Source organism: Vitis riparia, chromosome 11 (assembly GCF_004353265.1).
Source record: "Vitis riparia cultivar Riparia Gloire de Montpellier isolate 1030 chromosome 11, EGFV_Vit.rip_1.0, whole genome shotgun sequence".
Taxonomy (NCBI): domain Eukaryota; kingdom Viridiplantae; phylum Streptophyta; class Magnoliopsida; order Vitales; family Vitaceae; genus Vitis; species Vitis riparia.
Window position 1 is genome coordinate 9183199 of NC_048441.1, and position 20974 is coordinate 9204172.

At 40.2% G+C, this 20974-nt stretch overlaps 1 protein-coding gene across 6 annotated transcripts; it reads right to left on the reverse strand.

Moving 5' to 3' along the window:
- Positions 1–217: 217 nt before the first annotated feature.
- On the reverse strand, positions 218–20084 carry LOC117924872 (GPI mannosyltransferase 3). Of its 6 annotated transcripts, none has more exons than XM_034843599.1 (10): positions 19909–20084; positions 19222–19458; positions 18991–19108; positions 17354–17458; positions 16902–17188; positions 1637–1918; positions 1322–1523; positions 872–1023; positions 599–761; positions 218–516 (listed from the first exon to the last, which is right to left on the reverse strand). In XM_034843599.1, the coding sequence occupies exons 2-10, from the start codon at positions 19452–19454 to the stop codon at positions 433–435; spliced, it is 1626 nt and encodes a 541-aa protein (XP_034699490.1). In that variant the 5' UTR covers positions 19455–19458; positions 19909–20084; the 3' UTR covers positions 218–432. The 6 variants fall into 6 exon arrangements, with proteins under 6 accessions (XP_034699490.1, XP_034699488.1, XP_034699487.1 ...); XM_034843597.1 differs by having other exon boundaries at positions 19222–19475; XM_034843596.1 differs by having other exon boundaries at positions 19222–19560.
- Between the last annotated feature and the right edge of the window lie 890 nt (positions 20085–20974).

Sequence of the window (20974 nt, forward strand, 5' to 3'; positions counted from 1 at the left end):
AGTAAACCTCAACAAAACTAAATTATAAAATCTATTTATTGATTATTCTAAAACAGATGCAGGATGGGAACCAGAACCTTTGCACAGAGCAAAACGTGCTTGAGATGTTTCAAGTTCTTACTGGACATTATAACAGCAGGCTAAAGAATATAGTGGACTATTGTAGTGTTAATAAGTTAATACTTAAGGAGTAAACTAATGTAAATCAAGATTCATCTCAGAATAACAGAGAAGCAATTTATTATTACATGCTACAATCTTGCTGTAAGTGTTATACTGCTATCAATTAAATAATTCCTTCAGACATCAAACTACTAAGAATTAATTTAAGAACAATAAATTAATAAGTCTCTGAAGGAAAATAAAATTTGTCAAAATACAATTGAATAGTCAGATTACAAAAATGGCAATTGTTAGCATTTGAAACATGTGTCACTGGCCTGTAAAAGCATATACAACAACTGATGCTTGAAGATCACGGTCCACCTTTAAGTGAGCATGAAAAAACCTTCTTATCTGCAATTACAACAAGATTTAGCCACAAAAGAAAAGAAAAAATTGCTCACATAAAAAACTAATGAAACAAACTAGAATGTACCTCTTTGAAAGAATGTGAAACTAGAAATTCCCTTAGTGATCTTTCTTCTGAATCAAACATTACAATGTGACTAGGTAGAGACCAATTTATTGCAAATTCTGATGCAAAACTAGCTGGATCCATCATGAAACGGTCTGACTCATCCAGGGTTCCTTTCTCTTCACTGGTAACCAAACCCCCAAAACCAAAATTAGAATGTTGCATCAAATAAATCTTTAGTAAATGATAGCACAACAAGATAAGGTTTTCCCACAAAATGGATGAAGTTAAAACCTTGGTGAGCAATCTAAGAAACGCATGGGCAGGTCATGATGCAAGGCGGAGTAGTAAGGTGTGGCATGGCAGGGCATTAGAAAAAGGATACTTTTCACTTTATTGTTGGAAGCCTCTTTGGATAGATAATTCATTACATCCTCAGTTCCTCTCTGCCCAGCACCTTCGCAGGTAAGAATCAACCAAAAACACAAGATGGAAAACGCAAACAAACTAAAAATTCCATGACTTCTGCTGAAGCTAGGTCTTTCTGCAATTTTTGCTTAGTACAGATCAAAGGAGAAAACAAAATGAGAAATAAGAAAATTTAGTCTCTTCATCTCTTTCAAAAGAAAAAGATTTAAAGAAAATGATTAACAAGGATGCAATTTCAGACATTTTAATCTGTTAAGCTGTAGAAGAGAGGCAAAAAGGTAGACAACTCTGAATTCAACGACAAGGAAAATATACCTGATGAAACAAGCTCATATACAAAGCCATTGGAATGTTTGTAGAAAGCAAGAAAAAGATGGCCAATCGCACTTTTGAAGGGCATTTGACATGACTGTTGGAAGATCCTTTCCTTTTACTGTTTGAAGAATCAGCTGTTTTCATTGCAGCTATTGAATATCCAGAGAACATCAAAGCTATTGGAAGCACAGGCAGGACAAACCTGTAACTCTGGGTCTAATCAGAGGATGATTGAATCCATGAAGCAAAACCAAATGCAGAAAGAGGTCTTCCAAGAATAAAAGCACAAAACAATTGAAATTCAAACAAAGTTACCTGAATTCTTTGTGACCTAGCACACTGTAAAGCCCTAAAACCCATGCAATAAGGCCAGAAGGCTTCCATTGTTTAGACAGGACCATGCCAGCTATGGAAAATGGTAAAAAAGTGAATAGCATGACCGGAAATCCCTGAGTGAAGTACCAGTGCCACTTATGAGTGCCATAATAGTCTCCACCAGAGGAAAGAAAATTGAACTTTAGAAAATTAAGAGGTACTAAGATCCATGAACCGTACATCAAACGATCCACCAAACACATAAGTGCGAGCACCAGGACCCTGATACCATCAGTCAAGTTATAAGTGAAACAATAATATAAGCAATCAAGGATGCAAAAATATAGAATTAAACTGAAATGGATGTTTCCAACTTCCAAATGGTTTAGGAGGGATTAAAAATGTTCATGAAGTCTATATTCATGTTCCTGCAAAAACTTCTTTATTTTTGGAAATAAAGAGCTGCATGAATTTAGTTTTTTCATGAGTTCATTCATAGCCTTCTGAAAGGCAGGTACTGGGGCAGAACCAATCAACTATTGTTTCTGCACTATGGAATGCACTTCCCTAAAATAAGTAACACCAAAAATGGAAGCATTTCCCATTCATTTATATTTGCCAATTAGGGTTTCTTTTAGAAATGGAATATGAATAAAAAAAATCATTATCATAAAAACCAAAACCCACTCTTGTTAGGATTTTGATTCCTCTCTTTCACATGATATTGTGATTCACCTCCTTTCTCATCCTATTTCTATTCCTATTTCCATATACCAAATGTTTGCTAAGGACATCTCTCCAGGCCACATGTAACAGCTTTATGTTTGCTGGATAATTTAGTGTGCAGTGATTAACATGTGAAAGGCAATGACAGCCATTATATTAAAATTCCTGAATTCAGATGCAGAGAACGTCAATGAAGATTATCTACAAATGCCTGAAAATTGGAAGGAAGGTGGAATCAGATTTTTATCACATGTGCTGGAGTTGCATGAATGCAGAATTCCATGCAGAACTCATGGGGAGTTTAAGGAAGAATGAAATGATTCCCATGACTTACTGGATCCATGGGACTAGCTCAAAAAAGGCAAGAGTAATTGTGACAGATCCTTTAGCCTGAGGAGAGCTGCAACAGTAGCATTAGGAGGAAAATTTTCTCCAGAGGGTAGAAACACAAAAGTTGTAGAATGGTCCACTATGCAAAGCTTGCTTGCAATTGTCAATATAGTAATTCCACTGCAGAAATGCTAAAAGATGTCCTGAATCTAAATACCATTCTACTTATCAGAATGCAGCTGATTCGTGTTAAGCAGATTGTTAAAATGTGACTATCATGAATGAATTGGTGAATTCAAGATTTTCAAATGCCCCACCAGGTAACTAGTTCTCCCATGGAAAGGCTCATGGCCCTTGGAAACCCTTTTTCATCCATGATGGAGAAGTACATCCTCATTTACTTCTTTGCCACGGTAACTCAAACCAACCTACTTGCAGAGTCATACATGTTAGGTGAATCACTAACAACAGAGTATCTCCATCTTCCAAGTTTAAGTTTATAATTAAAAAATTAGTCAATAACAGGGCTGATTCAGAATTCAGGAATCATTGAGGAAGATTTGTGCATATTGAGAAAATGGTTTACATGCTGAAAAAGCATTTCAGGATGACTAGCGGTAATTTGGAGAGTAATTCATAATAATTTTTAAATAACTTATTATGATTATAATTATCTATCATTTTCTTGTTGTTAAAGTCTTCTAACAAGGTAGCCAATCATTTGGCTAAACAATTGAGTAAATAGTTAAGTATTGATTATGTGTAATAAAGTTCTGTTGACTATAATATGTAACACCAAAATTGGATATCATGACCCAGGGAATATTTCATAAGGTAACTCACATTATCATTGCCTTTTCTCAAATACCTTCAATTTTTCCACATGCATAGCATATTTCATACAATGCTGGTGTATTTTAAAATGTCAAGAATGATTTGGAGCTTCTTTAATGGTTAAAGAGAATTTTGCACTGTCACATAATAGAATCATGAAGTTTCTGTAATATTTTTACCAATATTAAGGACTTTCCCACCATCACCAAGTTCGGAACCCCTAAGTCACTGTTAACCATCAAAAGTTGCCTCTTGAATGAGGATTACTAGGAAAAGTGAATGAAGCTATACAAATTAATATCTATTAGGAAAAAAGAGAACTTGTCTCTCCGACCATCATCTCAAGAAAAAGGTCAAACTTATAGTTCCCTACTTTTTCAGTGTTTTTCACAGCCTTTGACTTTCTTGCTATTGCAAAAAGAAATGACATACTATCAAACTAGATGAATTGCATCCATTATCCAGTTCAAAAATTATTTTACAGAGAATCAAACTTAATTCTCCAAACAGGGCTATCCATAGTCAAAACAAAGTAAACTCTATGTTTTCATCTTGGTAGAAGCTTTATAAAAGCAGACTCCGTAGTCTAGGAAGCCTGCATCTTAGTTTTTTTTTATAAGTAAATGGGTATTATATTAATAAAAAGGTATACACAATGCATACATGTACAAAAAACCAATAGGGGCGACAACACAATCGCACCCTACGGGGAACCTAACCAATCCACAAAATCTATCAAAGAAGTAATGTTATCCCTCATGTACGCTCTAATCCAATCCCAAAATAAATACAAAAAAGAACTTCTAAAAATTGATCTAAGCTTTCCCTATCCTCAAAAGCTCTCTTATTTCTTTCCCTCCAAATGAACCAAAAAATGCATAGAGGAGCAACTTTCCAAGCCTTTTTTTCCTGTTTCTTGCCAACTGGGACACCATTCCAACTTAGGAGCACCCCCCTCATAGAAGAATGCATCGCCCACTGGATATGAAAAAAAGCACAAACCAGCTGTCACAATGTATGTTTTTGGTCAATGCAAAAGTAAATGATCTCCTGATTCCTCTTCAACCTTGCACATGTAGCACCTATTTGGCATCCTCCATCCCCTCCTTATGAGTTGATCCTATGTCAAAATCTTAGACCAAGTTACCTCCCAAGCAAAAAAGCTATCTCTAATAAGGACCCAAAAGTTCCACACCGTACTGTGTGGGAAAGGCTCCAATCTCCTACTTGCCGAAGAGGAGTAAAAGGATCGAACTGAAAAATCATCAACCTTAGTCTCCAACCAAACCATGGCATCAAAAGTACCCGCAACAATAGAGTAGTTATGCAACCTCCCGAATAAGACATCTACCTCTTCTAACTCCCAATCATTGAATTGTCTAATAAACCTCGGTCCCCCACCACCCCCATCCCAAACATCTACCACCCAAGCATCCTTAAAGGAAGCTATAACATAAAGATCCAATAACTCATCCCTCAATGACATGTCACCATACCATCTATCTTTCCAGAATTTGACCCGATTCCCCAAACCAACCTAAAGCCTTATTTTATCTTTGAAGCCCTCCCAACCATTTCTAATTGTCTTTCATACTCCTACACCATACCTCCCTCTTAGCTCCTTTGTGCACCACTCCTCCTGAATCCCTTACCAGCAACTACCCATTTCCAAAGAGGATACCTTTCCTTCACAAATCTCCAAGACCATTTACCCAAAAGTGCCTTATTGAAGAGAAAAAGGCTTCTAAAACCCAAACTGCCATTTTGTTTCTCCAAACACACAATCGACCAATTAACCAAATGAGACTTTTTCTCCAACTCCCCTCCTCCCCACAGGAAATCTCTATGAACTTTTTCCAATCCGACCGCCACTCTTTTGGGAATAACAAATAGGGGCATAAAGTAAATGGGCAAACTTGATAAAGTACTCTTAATCAATGTTTACCTTCCACCTTTTGACAAATATTGTCTCTTCCACAAAGGAAGCCTTTTTTGGAACCGTTCTACCACACCTTCCCATACCCTACTAGACTTGTAAGGAGCACCCAAGGGGAGGCCTAAGTGGATGGAAGAGTACCCACCTTACAACCTAAAACCTCAACAAACTCCTCCAAATTTGGAACCTCCCCAACGGGAATCAATTCACTTTTCTCCAAAGAGACCCAAGCATGACTTGAACCACATAAAGACCCAGCTCAAGTACTCCTAGTTTTCCTTGCTTGCATCACAAAAAATGAGAGTATCATGTACAAAGAACAAATGCGACACCTTGACACCAGCATCATTTCTCTCTTTAACCCGGAAACCCTCAAGAAAATCACCATCCTTTGCCTTAGAGATCAAACAAGAAAGGATCTCCATCACCAAAATAAACAAATAAGGAGACAAAGGATCTCCTTGTCTCAACCCTCTAGAACTGTTGAAGAAACCAGAAGGAGAGTTGTCGACCAAAACAAAGAAACGGACCGTAGAAATACACCATCTAATCCAACCCAACCACTTGGAGCCAAAACCCATTTTATCCATCACCACTATAGCACAATTCCAGTTTACATGGCCATACGCCTTTTCTATATCCAGTTTGCATAGCAAGCCTCTCAAATTAGCTTTAAGTCTAGAATCTATGGCCTCATTAGCTATCAAAACTGCATCTAAGATTTGTCACCCTCCCACAAAAGAATGCTGAAAATCCGAGACCATAGAGCCCACCACTTTCTTGAGTCTATTAGCTAGAACCTTGGCTAACAGCTTGTACAAACCCCCAACCAAGCTGATCGCACCACACCCTCCCCCCCACCGCCCGAAAAACTTTTCTTAGGCACCAAAACTACAAACATAACATTTAAACTTCTCTCAAAGCATCCCAACTCATAGAAGTCTCCAAAAAAACCCAAGACCTCATCTTTTACAACATCCCAATAGTCCTACCAAAATGCCAAAGTAAAACCATTTGGACCTAGGGCTTTATCTCCACTTAAGCTAAAGAAGGCAGAAAAAACCTCCTCTTCAGAAAAAGGAACCTCCAAGGCTACTGAATCTGCAGGCGACAGAGAATTAAACGCCAGCCCCTCTACGCTCAGCCTCCACTCCCCTATCTCAGAAACAAACATTTGAAAAGCTCCTGCCATCCCCTCTTTAATACTTTCTCCCCTTCTAAACAAACATCATTAACCCTTAACTTTTCCAAAAAAATTCCTCTTTCTATGAGCATTAGCCATTTTGTGGAAAAATCTAGATTTTTATCCCCCTCTTTAAGTCATAGCTCTCTTGATTTCTGTCTCCAAAAAATCTCCTCCAACACTGCCCATTTTTTAAATTCATCTACCACTCTCCTTTTCTCCTCAAACTCCTCCGTTATGAGGGCTCTTTCTCTTTCCTTTGCATCCCACTAACCTATCTACTCCAGAGCCTCAATTTTTTTGGTGGATACATTCCCAAAAACCTCCCTGTTCCACACTTTGACATCCTACTTCAAGCTTTCGAGCTTAACCTCCAAAATATGACTGTGAGACCTCTGAACGCTATATCCCTCCCACCAACTCCTTATGAGATCTTTGAACCCTTCCTCCTTCAACCACAATTTTTCAAATTTGAATGGAATCTTTCCATTTCTAATCCCTCCCCCATCCAACAATATTGGTGCATGATTAGAGGTTGGGTTTGGTCAGATTTTTTTAACCAAACCACCAAACTAGTCTTCCCAATCATTAGAGACTAGAAAACAATCTAGCCTAGAAGCTAAAATGTTGTTTAAACCACCACACCATGTATACTTGCCACCGGATAGGGTAAGGTCTTAATGACCAGCTCATCGATAACCTCTAAAAAACATCTCATTGTAGTTGACATTCTCGAACAACCCCTCATTTCTACAAAAAATCTCACCACATTAAAATCACCCCCAATACACCAAGGATCCCTCCAAAGGCCCCCTAATAGCACCTAAATCAGCCCAAAAATCCTCCATCTCCTCAGTGAGAACAGGTCTGTAAACACCCGAAAACATCCACACAAAACTACCCTCACAATTTCTAAATTGGCATGACACTGAAAAGGCACCTACCTCCATCTCAAGAAACTCCAACACCCGCTTATCCCAAAACACCACGATTCCCCCTGCTTGACCTCTAGCATCCATTGCTCCCCAATCTAAACATTTGCCCACACCCAAGCTCCTCACCATTCTGGTTGTTATCTATTGAACCTTCATTTCTTGAAGACATGCAAGATCGGTTGAGTACCAACGTATCAAAGATTTAATCATACTACACTTATTCCCCTCATTAATCCTCTTAACAGTCCACAAAATAATCTGGAGCTTCATTGACTAAATCCGTAAAAATTACAACCCCCCCCCCCCTTCTTTTTTCTTCCACACCTCAAATCGGACTTGTAATTGACTAAGCATTCCAATTTCCGAAGCTCCCTCTCCAACTTTGAACCACTCACCTTAGCCTTTTTGGTCCCCTGCCTTACTGTCTTCCCCTTTATTCTTAGTTCCAATTTTTTCAAGAGGCCTAAAGTTTCCTTTTCATAACCATCCACTAGAAGCCCCAGAACTTTGTTAAAAGCCACTAATCTGCTAAAGTTTACTTGGAAACAGGGGATATCCCCCTATGCACCTCTAGGGCACTTCCCTCTCTCATAACGTAATTCTCTTCTTCCTCCCCAACCGAAAGTCTTAATTCCACCGCTACGTAGTTTGACTGAAGATTTACCCTCGACCCATCCTTCAAAATCATGGAAAGGGGGACATTTCTCACATCTTCTACCAACAACAGATCCTCCTTATCCAACCATGACATACCTCCCCCAAGAAATCAACCCTACATCACGATGAGCCTCCCCGAGAGCCCCACAAAAAGGAGTAGAAGAGAGAGTCCCCCTGCCTGTTTCAAAAAGAGAGTTAAACATCGTACCTTGAAAACACACCACCTCTGACATCAAAACCTCTCTCGATTACCTCTCATCATGCTCGTCAATAGGGGACACCCCTCATTTAGGGCAAAGAAGATCCTCCCTATAAAGAAGGAAAGAGGGTTGGGCCTTACACCCTTCCATCTCCTCTACTTCTGCTTGGATCGGGCTCAAAAGTCTCTCATGGGCCAAACAAACTACTAGGGAGATCTTGGGCCCTTTTAAACACCAAGGCTCTGCTATCAACAGGCTGGCCTGCCCACCCATCATTGGGTTGATGGGTGGGACCTGCTCAACAAGTGGCCAAACAACATCACTTATGGGCTCCTTAAAGCAAGATGGGTTTGCTTTTATATCCACAGGCCTCTGTAAAGCTGCTCCAATTGCAGACGTCTAACCCTCCTCCCACACGGCACCTGCAAACTCATGCTCCTGCACCTCCTGCTGCAGCCTTCCCACAAAAGGTACTGAAGGGGCTACCTCTTCTACATGCCTCGTCCTACCCGAAAGCGACACCTTTTCTACAAGGTTTGACCCCGTGAGCCCCACCCGACTTGCCACACAGGAATCACTACTCTTCTTCTCCCTCTCCTCCTGACTCTCAGCACGGGGAACCACCAGAGCTACTCAAGGAGGTGTTTCCCACCACAAATTCACCAAATAACAGAGTTCTCCTACCACAACCTGTAACCTCCCCAATACCTTTTTTTCCATTTGTTTTGATTAAAACTCATACCCATTGTAAATTTTTGACCCTCGCGGTCTCCTTGTCCACCCCCACACACATCGCCCACTTGCTTAAAGAAATCCTTGTGCCATAGGCATAGCAACAGCCCCACAATCCTCACCCAATGGGAACTTGTTTGAGCTCTCTCACTGAGACAACCTATTGTTGGACTCCATCTTTCTAGCTTTAGTGGTCTCTGCCTAAAGACACTCAAGCCTTCTTGTAACACCCTCTCAGCCTCCCTTGCCAAGTCAAATTCAAACAGAATCCATGACCCTCCCAAGGAAATAATGACAAATTCCCTTTCAACCTCCAATCGTACCTAGCCCAATCCTCCAAAGAGGATATCAACGAACCTTCCTCGACTTCCCCTCATTTTCCTACCAAGCAATGATTAAGATACTGCAATTTGTTAAACGAGTTAACTCCCCCAAACTACAACCACACCTCTTCCCTTTCACTCCCCTATTCAGGCAAGGGATAAGCCCCCCATAGGCCCTTGTCTCTGCCCATCTTTCACCTTAAATACCTCAATCCTTCTTTCTTGGAATTCTACTCCACAGGCCTGCATCTTAGTTGAATAAACTTGAATATTAACCTGCAACTACATAGTTATAGTTTTCACATCCATAGATTTCCATGCTTATTTTTTAATAGACAAATAAGAATATATAAACAGCCAGCTGGCAGATTTGCATAATGCAGAGGTCTCAAAGCTGTCTATTATGGTGATAAATTAGTATAGAAATGAAGGGAGGAGGCAGATGTTGGTTTGCAGTGGATTCAAAATCGTTTGAAATCTCTGTAGAGGTGATTGGGGAGAGATGTAGGGGAATCATTGTGGAAAGGAGTAGAGGTTTTACTTCGTGGGTCAGGTTTGGAAGTCTCAGCTTGTGCTGCTTGCTGGAAGGGGTGGAGGTTTGCTGTAGGGGTCTTGTTGTGCAGGGTCTGGTCAAAAGGTGGGAAGATGGAGGAAGGAGGTTTAAGTTGGAAAGTCGAGCAAATGAGGCAGGTAGGTTTTTATTGTGTTCCGTGGTTGACCTGGAATCAAAGAGATATTGTTTAGTGTTTCCAGAAGGAAAAGGAATTTTGGGAGGATGGGTTCTGCTGGCTGAAAAGCTTCGCTCTCTGGGGGTTATTTCTCGGGTTGAGTCTAGGGGAAATGTTACTTCTTATGGGACAGGGAATACAGTAGGGGAATCTGAAGGAAAAGCCCAAAAATCCTATGTCGATGTGGTGAATTCAAGAGTGAAAAAGGCAGGGGAAACACTATGGTTACAGTTGGGAGAGAAAGACATCTCAACTGAGAGGAAGTTAATGGACCGATGTCTGGTTGGCAGATGGGGACATAACCCTCTGTTGGATTCAGAAATGCATGCTCTTGAAAGTTGGGGGAGAACCTGTTGGAATATTAAAGGAGGACTGAAGTTCGCAAGGCTAGGGGGTCCTCTCTTGCTGATCGAGTTTGAGAATAAAGACGAGGCAGACAAGGTGCTTTTAAGAGGAAACAGATGGTTCAAGGAATCGACTATGCATTTGGACAGGTGGGACCCAAAAGTGGGGTGTTCTCAAAATGGCGAAAGAGCCAAGAGTGTTTGGGTAAGAGTCATGGGATTGCCGTTGCACCTTTGGAGTCAGGAAGCCTTCAGAAAGATAGGAGACTGTTGCGGGGGATTCGCTGAAGTGGATGCAAATACTGCAAATCTCAAGGAACTAAGGTGGGCCAGAATTTCAGTGAGATATGCAGGCGTAGAATGGCCGAGTACCATGCAAGTAGTAGTGGGATCTTTTTGTTATGCTCTCCAGCTATGGTGGGAGGTAAAACCAGGCCTGTCGGAAGTGGTTCCGGCCATTAGAAAAGATAAGGGCAAGGAGCGGGAGGTCAGGGATGACGGAGAAGGAGTTACACGCGCTGGATTCATAAGGGTGGGAGAAAAGATGTATGGGGAACCTGCAAAAGTGGCTGAGAGGTACAACGCAGAAGAAGGCAGCTGCAGCACGAAAGTTCAGCCCTCTGGTACTGTGCAGGGAGCAGCATCAGAGACTGACGGGTCAAAAAGAGACCGATCTTCAGCTGGGGGGAAGAGTTTGCACTCTGGGCCTGGAGATTTTATGCCACTGGGCCGGCAAGATGATTCGGGCTGGGAAAGAGAGCCCGCTGAGGAGGGCCAAGGGATTAAAAAACCAGAGGTAATGGGCCGGCCCAATTTAAAGCTTTTTAAAGGCCGGACGGGGGAGAGAATATCCATTTTGGAGAATGCAAAAGGGGTTAGGGCTCCCGATGGGCGACGCAGTGGTGGCGGAGAGCAGGAGGGGGATTTGATTGGGTTCAAGCTAGGATCGCCTCGTCCGGTCGTCAATTCCTTAGAAAACACTGACGAGGCGTTATTGGAGGAGGCTTCCAGGTATTCCGATCAAACCTCTTCTCCTTTCTCATCTTTGGGGAAACGGGATATCTCTCTCTTTTCTACTCCTTCTGGGTGGGACGGGAAAGGTGTCGTCATGGCAAGGACTTCCGACCGGGGAACAGCTTCTGATGACGAAGGGGGTGCAGTCATGGACCCGCTACGAATGATTTTGGCGGACGGAAGGGAGGCTGAGGTTTCGGACATGGTGGGTAGAGAGGCTGGGAATACCGAGGAATTATCAGTGGGGGTTTTGGGAAGAGATAAGGAGGAGAGGGGCAAAGAGGGGGATTTGTGTTGGCAGTCTAGTAGCCTGGCTAAATTTAGCCGTTATCTAGGAATGCCGACGGAGGGATTTGAAGGGGAAATATTGTTCTTGCTCAAGAGAATGAAAGAGAGGAAGATTCAAAAAGGCAATTTGGATGGCACAAAGAGGAGAAAATTAGAGACGTCAAAATTCGAAAGAGAATTGAGAAAATTGGAATGGACTGTGAACTATATTGGAGGTGGAGGAGGAGGTGAAGGAGGGGGAAGCACGAGTAGGTCTAAATGAAGCTCCGAATGCTCACCTGGAATGTAAGAGGGGCTAATAATTGCGACAAAAGGAAGGTGATCAAAGCTTTGATTAGGAAAAATAGGGTGGACTTGGTTTGCCTACAGGAAACCAAGATTCAGGAAATGACCACGGGCATTGTTCGGAGCTTAGGAGTGGGTAGATTCATTGAATGGGGAGCTATAGACTCAAGGGGTGCAGCCGGAGGAATAGTGGTGATATGGGACAACAGGATGCTGGAGTTGGTTGACATGCAAAAAGGATTGTTCTCTATTACGTGCACTTTTAAGAGCTGCGAGGATGGTTTTATATGGACGTTTACTGGGGTTTATGGGCCAATTTTAAGGAGGGAGAGGGAGAGTTTTTGGGAAGAGCTGGGGGCCATTAAGGGGCTTTGGAATGGGCCGTGGTGCGTTGCAGGGGACTTTAATGCCATCCTGAGTCCGGAAGAGTGTAACAGAGGAGGGAGATTGAACTCAATTATGAGAAGGTTCGCAGAAGTGAAAGAAGATCTGGAGTTAAAGGACCTGCCCATGGTGGGGGGCCCTTTTACATGGACTGGAGGAGCGGGTAATCAGTCTTCTTCAAGGTTGGATCGTTTTCTGGTTAATGAGGAGTGGGATAGCCATTTTGGAGATGCGAGGCAGTTTCTCCTTCCAAGACCCGTGTCCGATCACTTCCCGATTCTTATGGATGGTGGGGGTATGAGAAGAGGCCCTATCCCGTTTAGATTCGAGAATATGTGGTTGAAAGCTGAAGGTGTCAAGGATCTTCTGAAGCAATGGTGGGAGGAAGGCAGATTCAGTGGATCTGCAAGTTTTATCTTGGCTGAAAAATTAAAATTTATGAAGGCTAAGCTGAAGGAATGGAACAGAAACAGTTTTGGAAGGGTTGAATATAGAAAGAATACGGCACTGGAGCAGATGGAGTATTGGGATGCAAAGGAGAAAACCAGCAGGCTGTCATTGGAAGAGCTGGAAGCCAGAAACGAAGCGAAAGAAGAGTATAAAAAATGGGTCTTACTTGAAGAAATCACGTGGAGGCAAAAATCCAGGGAAGTGTGGCTGAAAGAGGGAGATAGAAATACCGGTTTTTTCCACAAAATGGCCAACGCACATAGGAGGAGGAATAATGTGGACAGAATTAAGATTAACGGAGCGTGGCTCACGGAGGAAAATGATATCAGGGAAGGGATCGCCAATGCTTTTAAGACGTTGTTGTCTAATCCGGGGGAATGGAGACCTTCTGTTTCTGGGCTGCAGTTTGAGATGTTAGAGCCTTTGGACGTCAGTGCATTGGAGTCTCCTTTTATGGAAGAGGAGGTGCGTGACGCCCTAGAAGGCTGTAATGGGGATAAAGCCCCGGGGCCAGATGGATTCTCTATGGCCTTTTGGATTTTTGCTTGGGATTTCGTGAAGGCTGATGTGATGAGCTTCTTTAAGGAGTTTCACGAAAATGACAAATTTGTTAAAAGCCTAAATGCAACATTTATGGTCTTAATTCCAAAAAAAGTAGGGGCTGAAGCTTTAGGGGATTATAGGCCTATAAGCTTGGTGGGAAGCTTGTACAAGTGGCTAGCCAAGGTATTAGCCAACAGGCTAAAAAAAGTGGTTGGAAAGGTGGTCTCAAAAGCTCAAGGGGCGTTTGTGGAGGGTAGACAAATCCTAGATGCAGTGTTGATAGCCAATGAAGCCATTGATTCGACCCTTAAGAATAATGAGAGCGGCATTTTGTGCAAATTGGACATAGAGAAGGCGTATGATAAAGTGGACTGGAACTTTATTCTCACAATCATGAAGAAAATGGGCTTTGGGGAGAAATGGATTAGGTGGATTCGGTGGTGTATATCCACTGCAAGCTTCTCAGTGATGATCAATGGAACCCCTACGGGCTATTTTCAAAGCTCCAGGGGTTTGAGGCAGGGTGATCCCCTTTCCCCCTACCTCTTTGTCATTGCTATGGAGGTCTTTAGTGTTTTCATTAAAAGGGCAGTAGAGGGAGATTTTTTATCTGGTTGTAGGGTAAAAGGTCGGAGCCAAGAAGGGGTCCTAATTTCCCACTTGCTGTTTGCTGATGATACACTGGTGTTTTGTAAACCTTCTCAAGATCAGTTGACGTACCTCAGTTGGCTCCTCATGTGGTTTGAGGCTGTTTCTGGATTGAGGATAAATTTGGAAAAAAGTGAATTAATTCCAGTAGGGAGGGTGGAGAGTATGGATGATCTGGCTGAGGAGTTTGGATGTAGTATGGGTAGTCTTCCAACTACCTATTTGGGGATGCCCCTGGGTGCTCCTTTTAAGTCAGTCACAGTTTGGGATGGAGTGGAGGAGCGCTTCAGAAGAAGGTTAACTATGTGGAAGAGACAATATTTGTCCAAGGGAGGAAGGGCGACTCTCATTCGTAGTACTTTATCGAATTTACCCATCTATTTAATGTCATTGTTGTGTTTACCAAGCTCAGTTAGACGAAGATTAGAGAAAATTCAAAGGGATTTCCTATGGGGTGGGGGCAACCGGGAGCATAAGCCCCATTTAGTAAGATGGGAGTTGGTGTGTTTAAGCAAGGTGAAAGGAGGCTTGGGGGTCAAAAGCCTATCCCTCCTTAACAAGACTCTTCTTGCTAAGTGGAATTGGCGTTTCGCAAATGAGAGAGAGGCTTTGTGGAATCAAGTGATTAGAGGGAAGTATGGAGAAGCTAGAGGGGGATGGTGCTCGCGGGAAGTGAGAGAGGCTCATGGTTTGGGTTTGTGGAAAGGAATTAGGGCGGATTGGAAGTTGGTGAGTGATAGGATGGCTTTCATAGTTGGTAATGGAAGAAGGGTGAGCTTCTGGAGGGATAGATGGTGTGGGGAGTCTCCTCTGTGTATGACCTTCCCCTCTCTTTTTGCTGTGACGGTTGAGAAGGAAGCGAGGGTGGCAGATATATGGGATCCTTTGGCTGAGGGGGGTTGGGGGGGTTGGAACCCCTGTTTTTTAAGAGCGTTTAATGACTGGGAGGTTGAGGAGGCAGAAAGATTTATGGAGAGGATTCAGAGTAAAAGAGTTATTGAGGATGTGGAGGATATGGTATCGTGGACTGAAACCAAGAGCGGTAAATTCTCGGTCAAGTCTCTTTATATAGCTCTTGAAGCGGGTGGTTCATCTTTGTTTCCTTCAAGCTTTATTTGGAATGCGAATGTGCAGCCCAAGATTTGTTTCTTTGCATGGGAGGCCACGTGGGGCAAAGCTTTAACATTGGATCTAGTCCAGAAAAGAGGATGGGCCTTGGCGAACAGATGTTTTATGTGTCTTGAGAAAGAGGAGACCATAAACCACCTCCTTCTTCATTGTTCCAGGACGAGGGCTTTATGGGATCTTCTCTTTGCCTTATTTGGGGTGTCTTGGGTTTTGCCCTTTTCAGTTAGAGAGACCCTTCTGAGTTGGAATGGCTTCTTCATGGGTAAAGACCGCAAGAAGGTGTGGAGAGCTGCTCCTCTTCACATTTTTTGGACGATTTGGAAGGAGAGGAATCGTTTGGCATTCAAGGATGAGTCGGTGTCAATTCAGAGATTGAAACAATCTTTTATTCTTACTTTATGGGCTGAGGCTAAGTTGTTCATAGACGATTGCCCTCTAACTATAGCTAATTTTATTGATTGGTTGGGCTCTAAGTAGGCTTGTGGCTATAGGATTTTTGTCTTTTGGCCTTTGATGGCGGGTGTATAGGTTTTGTATACTTAGAGTCGCTATTTTAGCGTCTCTTTCCCCCTTTTTTAATGAAATTCATTTACTTATCAAAAAAAAAAAAAGAATATATAAACAGGCACCTAACTCTATTTATGTAGCAGATATAATTAAGGATGACAATACTAGAGCTATTTCAAGTTTGCATATTTTTCTAAGAACAAATTTTTCAAGGTTGATGTTGAGAAAGGCTCACACTTTAGTAAGAAAGGCGTTAAAAGTGTACGCAGGGCACACCTCTAGTGCACCTCATGCCAAAAGGCATTCGCCTTTTGTGTTCGACATTTTTTTGCCACTGGCTTCAAGTGTTTTCTAGACACCTCGCCCCAGAGCGCACCTCAAGAGCGCCTTTCAAAACACTGCTTCAAACATGAACCGACTATTCCAGTAAGTTCTCCCTTTAGAAGATAGTAAGGCAACTCCTAGGGTTTTCCTATTCACTCATTTTTAAATGTTCGTCCTAACATTTCCCCTCATAAATGATAAAACTCTATTCCATCTACTATTTCAAAACATTTAAGCACAACCGACAGTGACTTCATCTCATCAATGTAGTGTGTGTTTGGTTATCCTATAGGTTAATGGCTCCACTATACTCTACATAGCATTGGAAGGTATGAATTCACCATCTTAAGTGGGCTATAGAAGAATCATAACCACCATGAAGTCAATTTTAGAATTTTGACAAATGTTGTCGTTTCAAATATCCATATCATGGACAAACATTTCTCTAATGGAGCCTTTTATATAACATTGTAAAAATTAGATAAAACAGAATGGGGCAGTGCAATTTCCATGGGACAATAAAATGGTCCCCTTTATTTGTAACTTCATATTTGATTGAATTCATTAGATTATGATGATTATGAAGAAAGGCAGGGAAAAAGAAAGGACTAAATTAGCAGAGACTATAGCAGATCCTTTCTATAAGCACAAGCAGATATGATAATCAATAAATATGAAAATAATAAAAGCATCCATTTTAAGACAAAACAGAGTATAATTAAGAGAGTTTTGGAATAAGAAATAATGGAAAACGATTAATACCTACCCAATAGGAGCCACCTCAAGGAAAATGAACTTCAGTCTATCATGTGCCAAAAACAGCTCAAGAAGGCCAACATACATCCATATAATCGCACTTGTTGGTCGAATTGCACAAGCTAATGCTGCTATAGCCACACCCCACTTTCTTGAAAACAAGGGAGCTTTGTTGGAAGAAACTCTCATACAGGGCCAATAGTATATGCCCACAAGGGTAAGAACAGTCTCCAAACTATTTGACAATGTACGAGTGAAACAGAAAAACATAAACCAGTTCACCAACTGTGAAAAAAGCTGCCATAGAATTAAGTATACCATCTTCAATGAATGTAATGATTTCTAAAGTAGTTTTTCTCTGGTAACAATCATAAGAAGAGAGCTTCCAATATGGGAAACCAAAAATTGATACATAAAATCCATAAAATTACAAGCTGCAAAGAACACATTATAAAAGGATACCGCCCATTGTGCAACATGATCATCAAATAGGACATTAGACAGCTTGTACAAGTATAAATCACCAACTGCACAAAACATGGACTGCAGCAGTCGCGGAGCCTTTGACTGTAGGGCATAGAAATTAACATAACAAAACAAAACAAATAGGATGATGGTATTAGTTCTTTGAATGAAACAATCACAAATACCATTATTTCATGCACCCAAATTTTAAATTTGTTTATGAACTTAAACAAAACAAAGAATATCCAAATTCTAAAGAGAATGGACAAAAAATAAATAAAAGACTTTGTTTTGGATTATTTTCCTGCACTACAGTTGTCATAAAACTCATAATTGCAAGAGCAAGAAAACACTAATGATTTGCAATGAAATAAAATGGCCAATCACAAATGCAAACTCCTATAGGTTTCTAAAATATGTTTAACTAAGACAATCAAGCTGGCATTAAATCTGGAAAACATGATACATGAGTAATGAGTGGTTAATTTTGGCCAAAAGACCATAAAACAGGACTTGAAGGCACAACTACAATGTCTAGTGGCCCCAGAAGCATCTGATTCCTCCCATGAAGACACAAATTCAAAAAATGCAAAAGAATTTATTCAATTCATGTAAGGTCAAGGAGATTATGATGTTCTACCAACTTTAGCTCAGTTTATTTCAAGACTCGAAATTATTTACTTATATTCCTCCAGAAATTACATGAAATTTTTATGGAAGAAAACAAGAAAAAATGATTACCATAATTGATTTTTTATGCAGAGAAGCAGAGCCTTTATGTACATAACTTTCTTAGGAAATATTGACAAAATGCATCAATTGATACTAAACAACTCAAACTATTTGTGTGTATATGCGAATCATTAGCTACCCTAAGCATGAAGGCACAAAATTTAAAAGCCTTAAATTTTAGGTGTCCAATTTGTTTATGTATCTTAGAAGGGGGTTAATTTCATTCACCTCCACTAATGTTTTGGTTAAACACACCTAGCCCCTATTGGTTTGAAATTTCATCAAATATCTCTCTTATTTTGATTGAAAGAGAAGGTGAGTAAAAATAACAAGTGAAAAGAATAGGGGAGGTATTTGATGAAATTTCAAACCACTGGGAGTTGAGCGTATTTAACCAAAACATGAAGGGAGGTGAGTGAAATTAATCCTTTAGTAGGAGAAAAGGTAAAGTCATTAAGAAGTTAATCCTAAATTGAAAGAACTTAGTTTAAGGCAGTTTGACAAACCCTTTTGTGTTCAGACATCATGGTTATTTACCAAAAAAGCAAATGTTCCTTCAAACATAACTTCCAAAGCAGCACTACCTATCTTAATTCAAAGTTCCAAATATGTCCTAATCCTTGATTGAATCTACCACCCTTGAAGCTTTATCAATCATTTCTTGCCGACAATCACGATTTATCTATACAAAAAAATGAGTTCATATTTTTTTCATCAGAAACGAAGATAAATTTTATTGATAAAAGAAAGAGAGAAGGATGAGGGTCCTTCTCACAAACATACAAAAAAATGAGTTCATATATTCTCTCTTTTTCTTTGGGTAGGTAGGATTTATACCATACCTCCAATTTTGGGCAATTGGCATCACTTTTAACATAACAAAAAATGCACAAATGTATTACCATGAACCACGGGGTATCAAGATGACATAAAGCAAGAACTTTATAAAGGGAGGCAAACACCATTGGATGCAAGTAGCTACGAATGCCCTTCTTCCATTCCCATGTCAAATGACCATATCTATCATTCAACCAAAAACAAAACAAGCATGATTAGTAGTTTACATGAACACAAAAATTATGAAAATAAAAAGACAGATATAATTAAAAAAAAATTATTTAATATTAAGTTACCCAAATGCAATGTTATGTGCAACTTCCAAGGCTTGCCAATGTTCATCTGGATTGAAATATGTCTGCACTAGCAAAGAATTTGCCATTCGCACGGTCAAGCAAACCATCAAAGTTTTTGTTGACGATGAAAAGAGATCATAGCTTGGTTTTCTCTTTTTCTCTTCTTCAGAAAGATTAGGATTTTCAATTCTATCTTTATCTTCTGCAATTGCAACATGTTGTCTCTGCCTCATTTGTCTCCGTAATTGGGTGAACTAACCAAAGAGTCAAACAATCATGATGGGCAGATGCAATCCATATATTAAGATAGAATGAGAAAGTTTTTGCAAGTCCTGCGAGCTGCAGAAAATTAAGGGCTTGCTTAGCTCAAAAAAAATTCTGGAATTTACATTGGAATTGCCTTTCGCGGATTTGTTGGCTGTGAAATTATAATAAGTTCAAAACCCAGAGATAACTATATCTATGTTATCCAAAGTTTTGAAAGGTGTTTTCAGGCGCGCCAAAGGGCGAGGCGTGGCAAAAAAGCCTTGAGTCGTTGAAGAAAAAAACGCGAGTCCAGAAGGCGTACGCATTAAAAAAAAAAAAAAAAAAATTGAAGAATATTTGAACCCGAAAATCCCGTAGAGAGCTAAGAATAGAGAAGAAACTTGAAGAAAAACCCTAACCCTAGCGATGTGAAACCCTTACCTCACGAGATTTTGTGGTAAGTTTAGTCTTGTGGAACCCTCTCACTCCGGTGTTACCATCTCACTCCGGCAGCAACCCATCTGTCAAGTCTCGGTAGTCGATACCTTCTCCGTCTCAGGTACGCCACTTCCCTTTCCCTTTCTCCACTCTTCTTTCTTCACTCTTCTTTCTTCTTTCTTCTTTCGCATCGCCTCGACCAGCTTTTTGTTTTCTTTTTTTTTTTTCTTTTTGTATGTTATTTATGGACAAAACCAATAATCTTTATAATTAATCGGTTAGAGTATTTATAAATTTCTCTTCCATTATACTGTTTTTGTTTGAAAAATAATTCATTTTTAAGCTCAATGCGTTTGATTATTTCCGGTATTTACAGCATATTTTAAAAATAATATTTATTTTTACAAAAAAAAAAATATGAAAACATTTTTATCAAAAGAAAATAAAATCTTAGATTTCCAAGATCGTATTTTTTATCAACTTTTTAATCAAATATCCCTAATATATGCAACCGTTTTTTATTGGATCAAGAATCTGCTAAAAACAACCTGAAAGCTTTTGAAAAGCGAGATGAATGCCTCATACTATGAGCATTAAGGGTTTTGACACTACTCTCAGGCTCTCTTATGTTACAATGTACCACATAGCTGAACGAGGACCCATCACATTTTAAAACGGAGTGAGGGGAGGTTTATTTTAGATTACAATATTACAATATTGTACAATATATATGATACACACTAGATAGAACTTATAGTGAATCATGACGCAAGATTATCAATTGTCATGATTTATCAAGCTAATATACTATATGGACTCTTAACCTTACGATGATATTGATCATTACCAAAGTCAATAAGGAGCTTTGATTTATAGGTAACACCCTAAAGTTGTCATATGTCCCTATGAATTAGGTCACTACTAATAGAGGTCAATGGTAACAAGTATTCTCAATAAAGGCATCATGATATCTCATAATATTAAGACAATATACCCTCTTGGATGATCCAAAAGACATGTGATTATGAAATTTGTGACCATAGTAATTCCTTTAGTGGAATTTGGCATA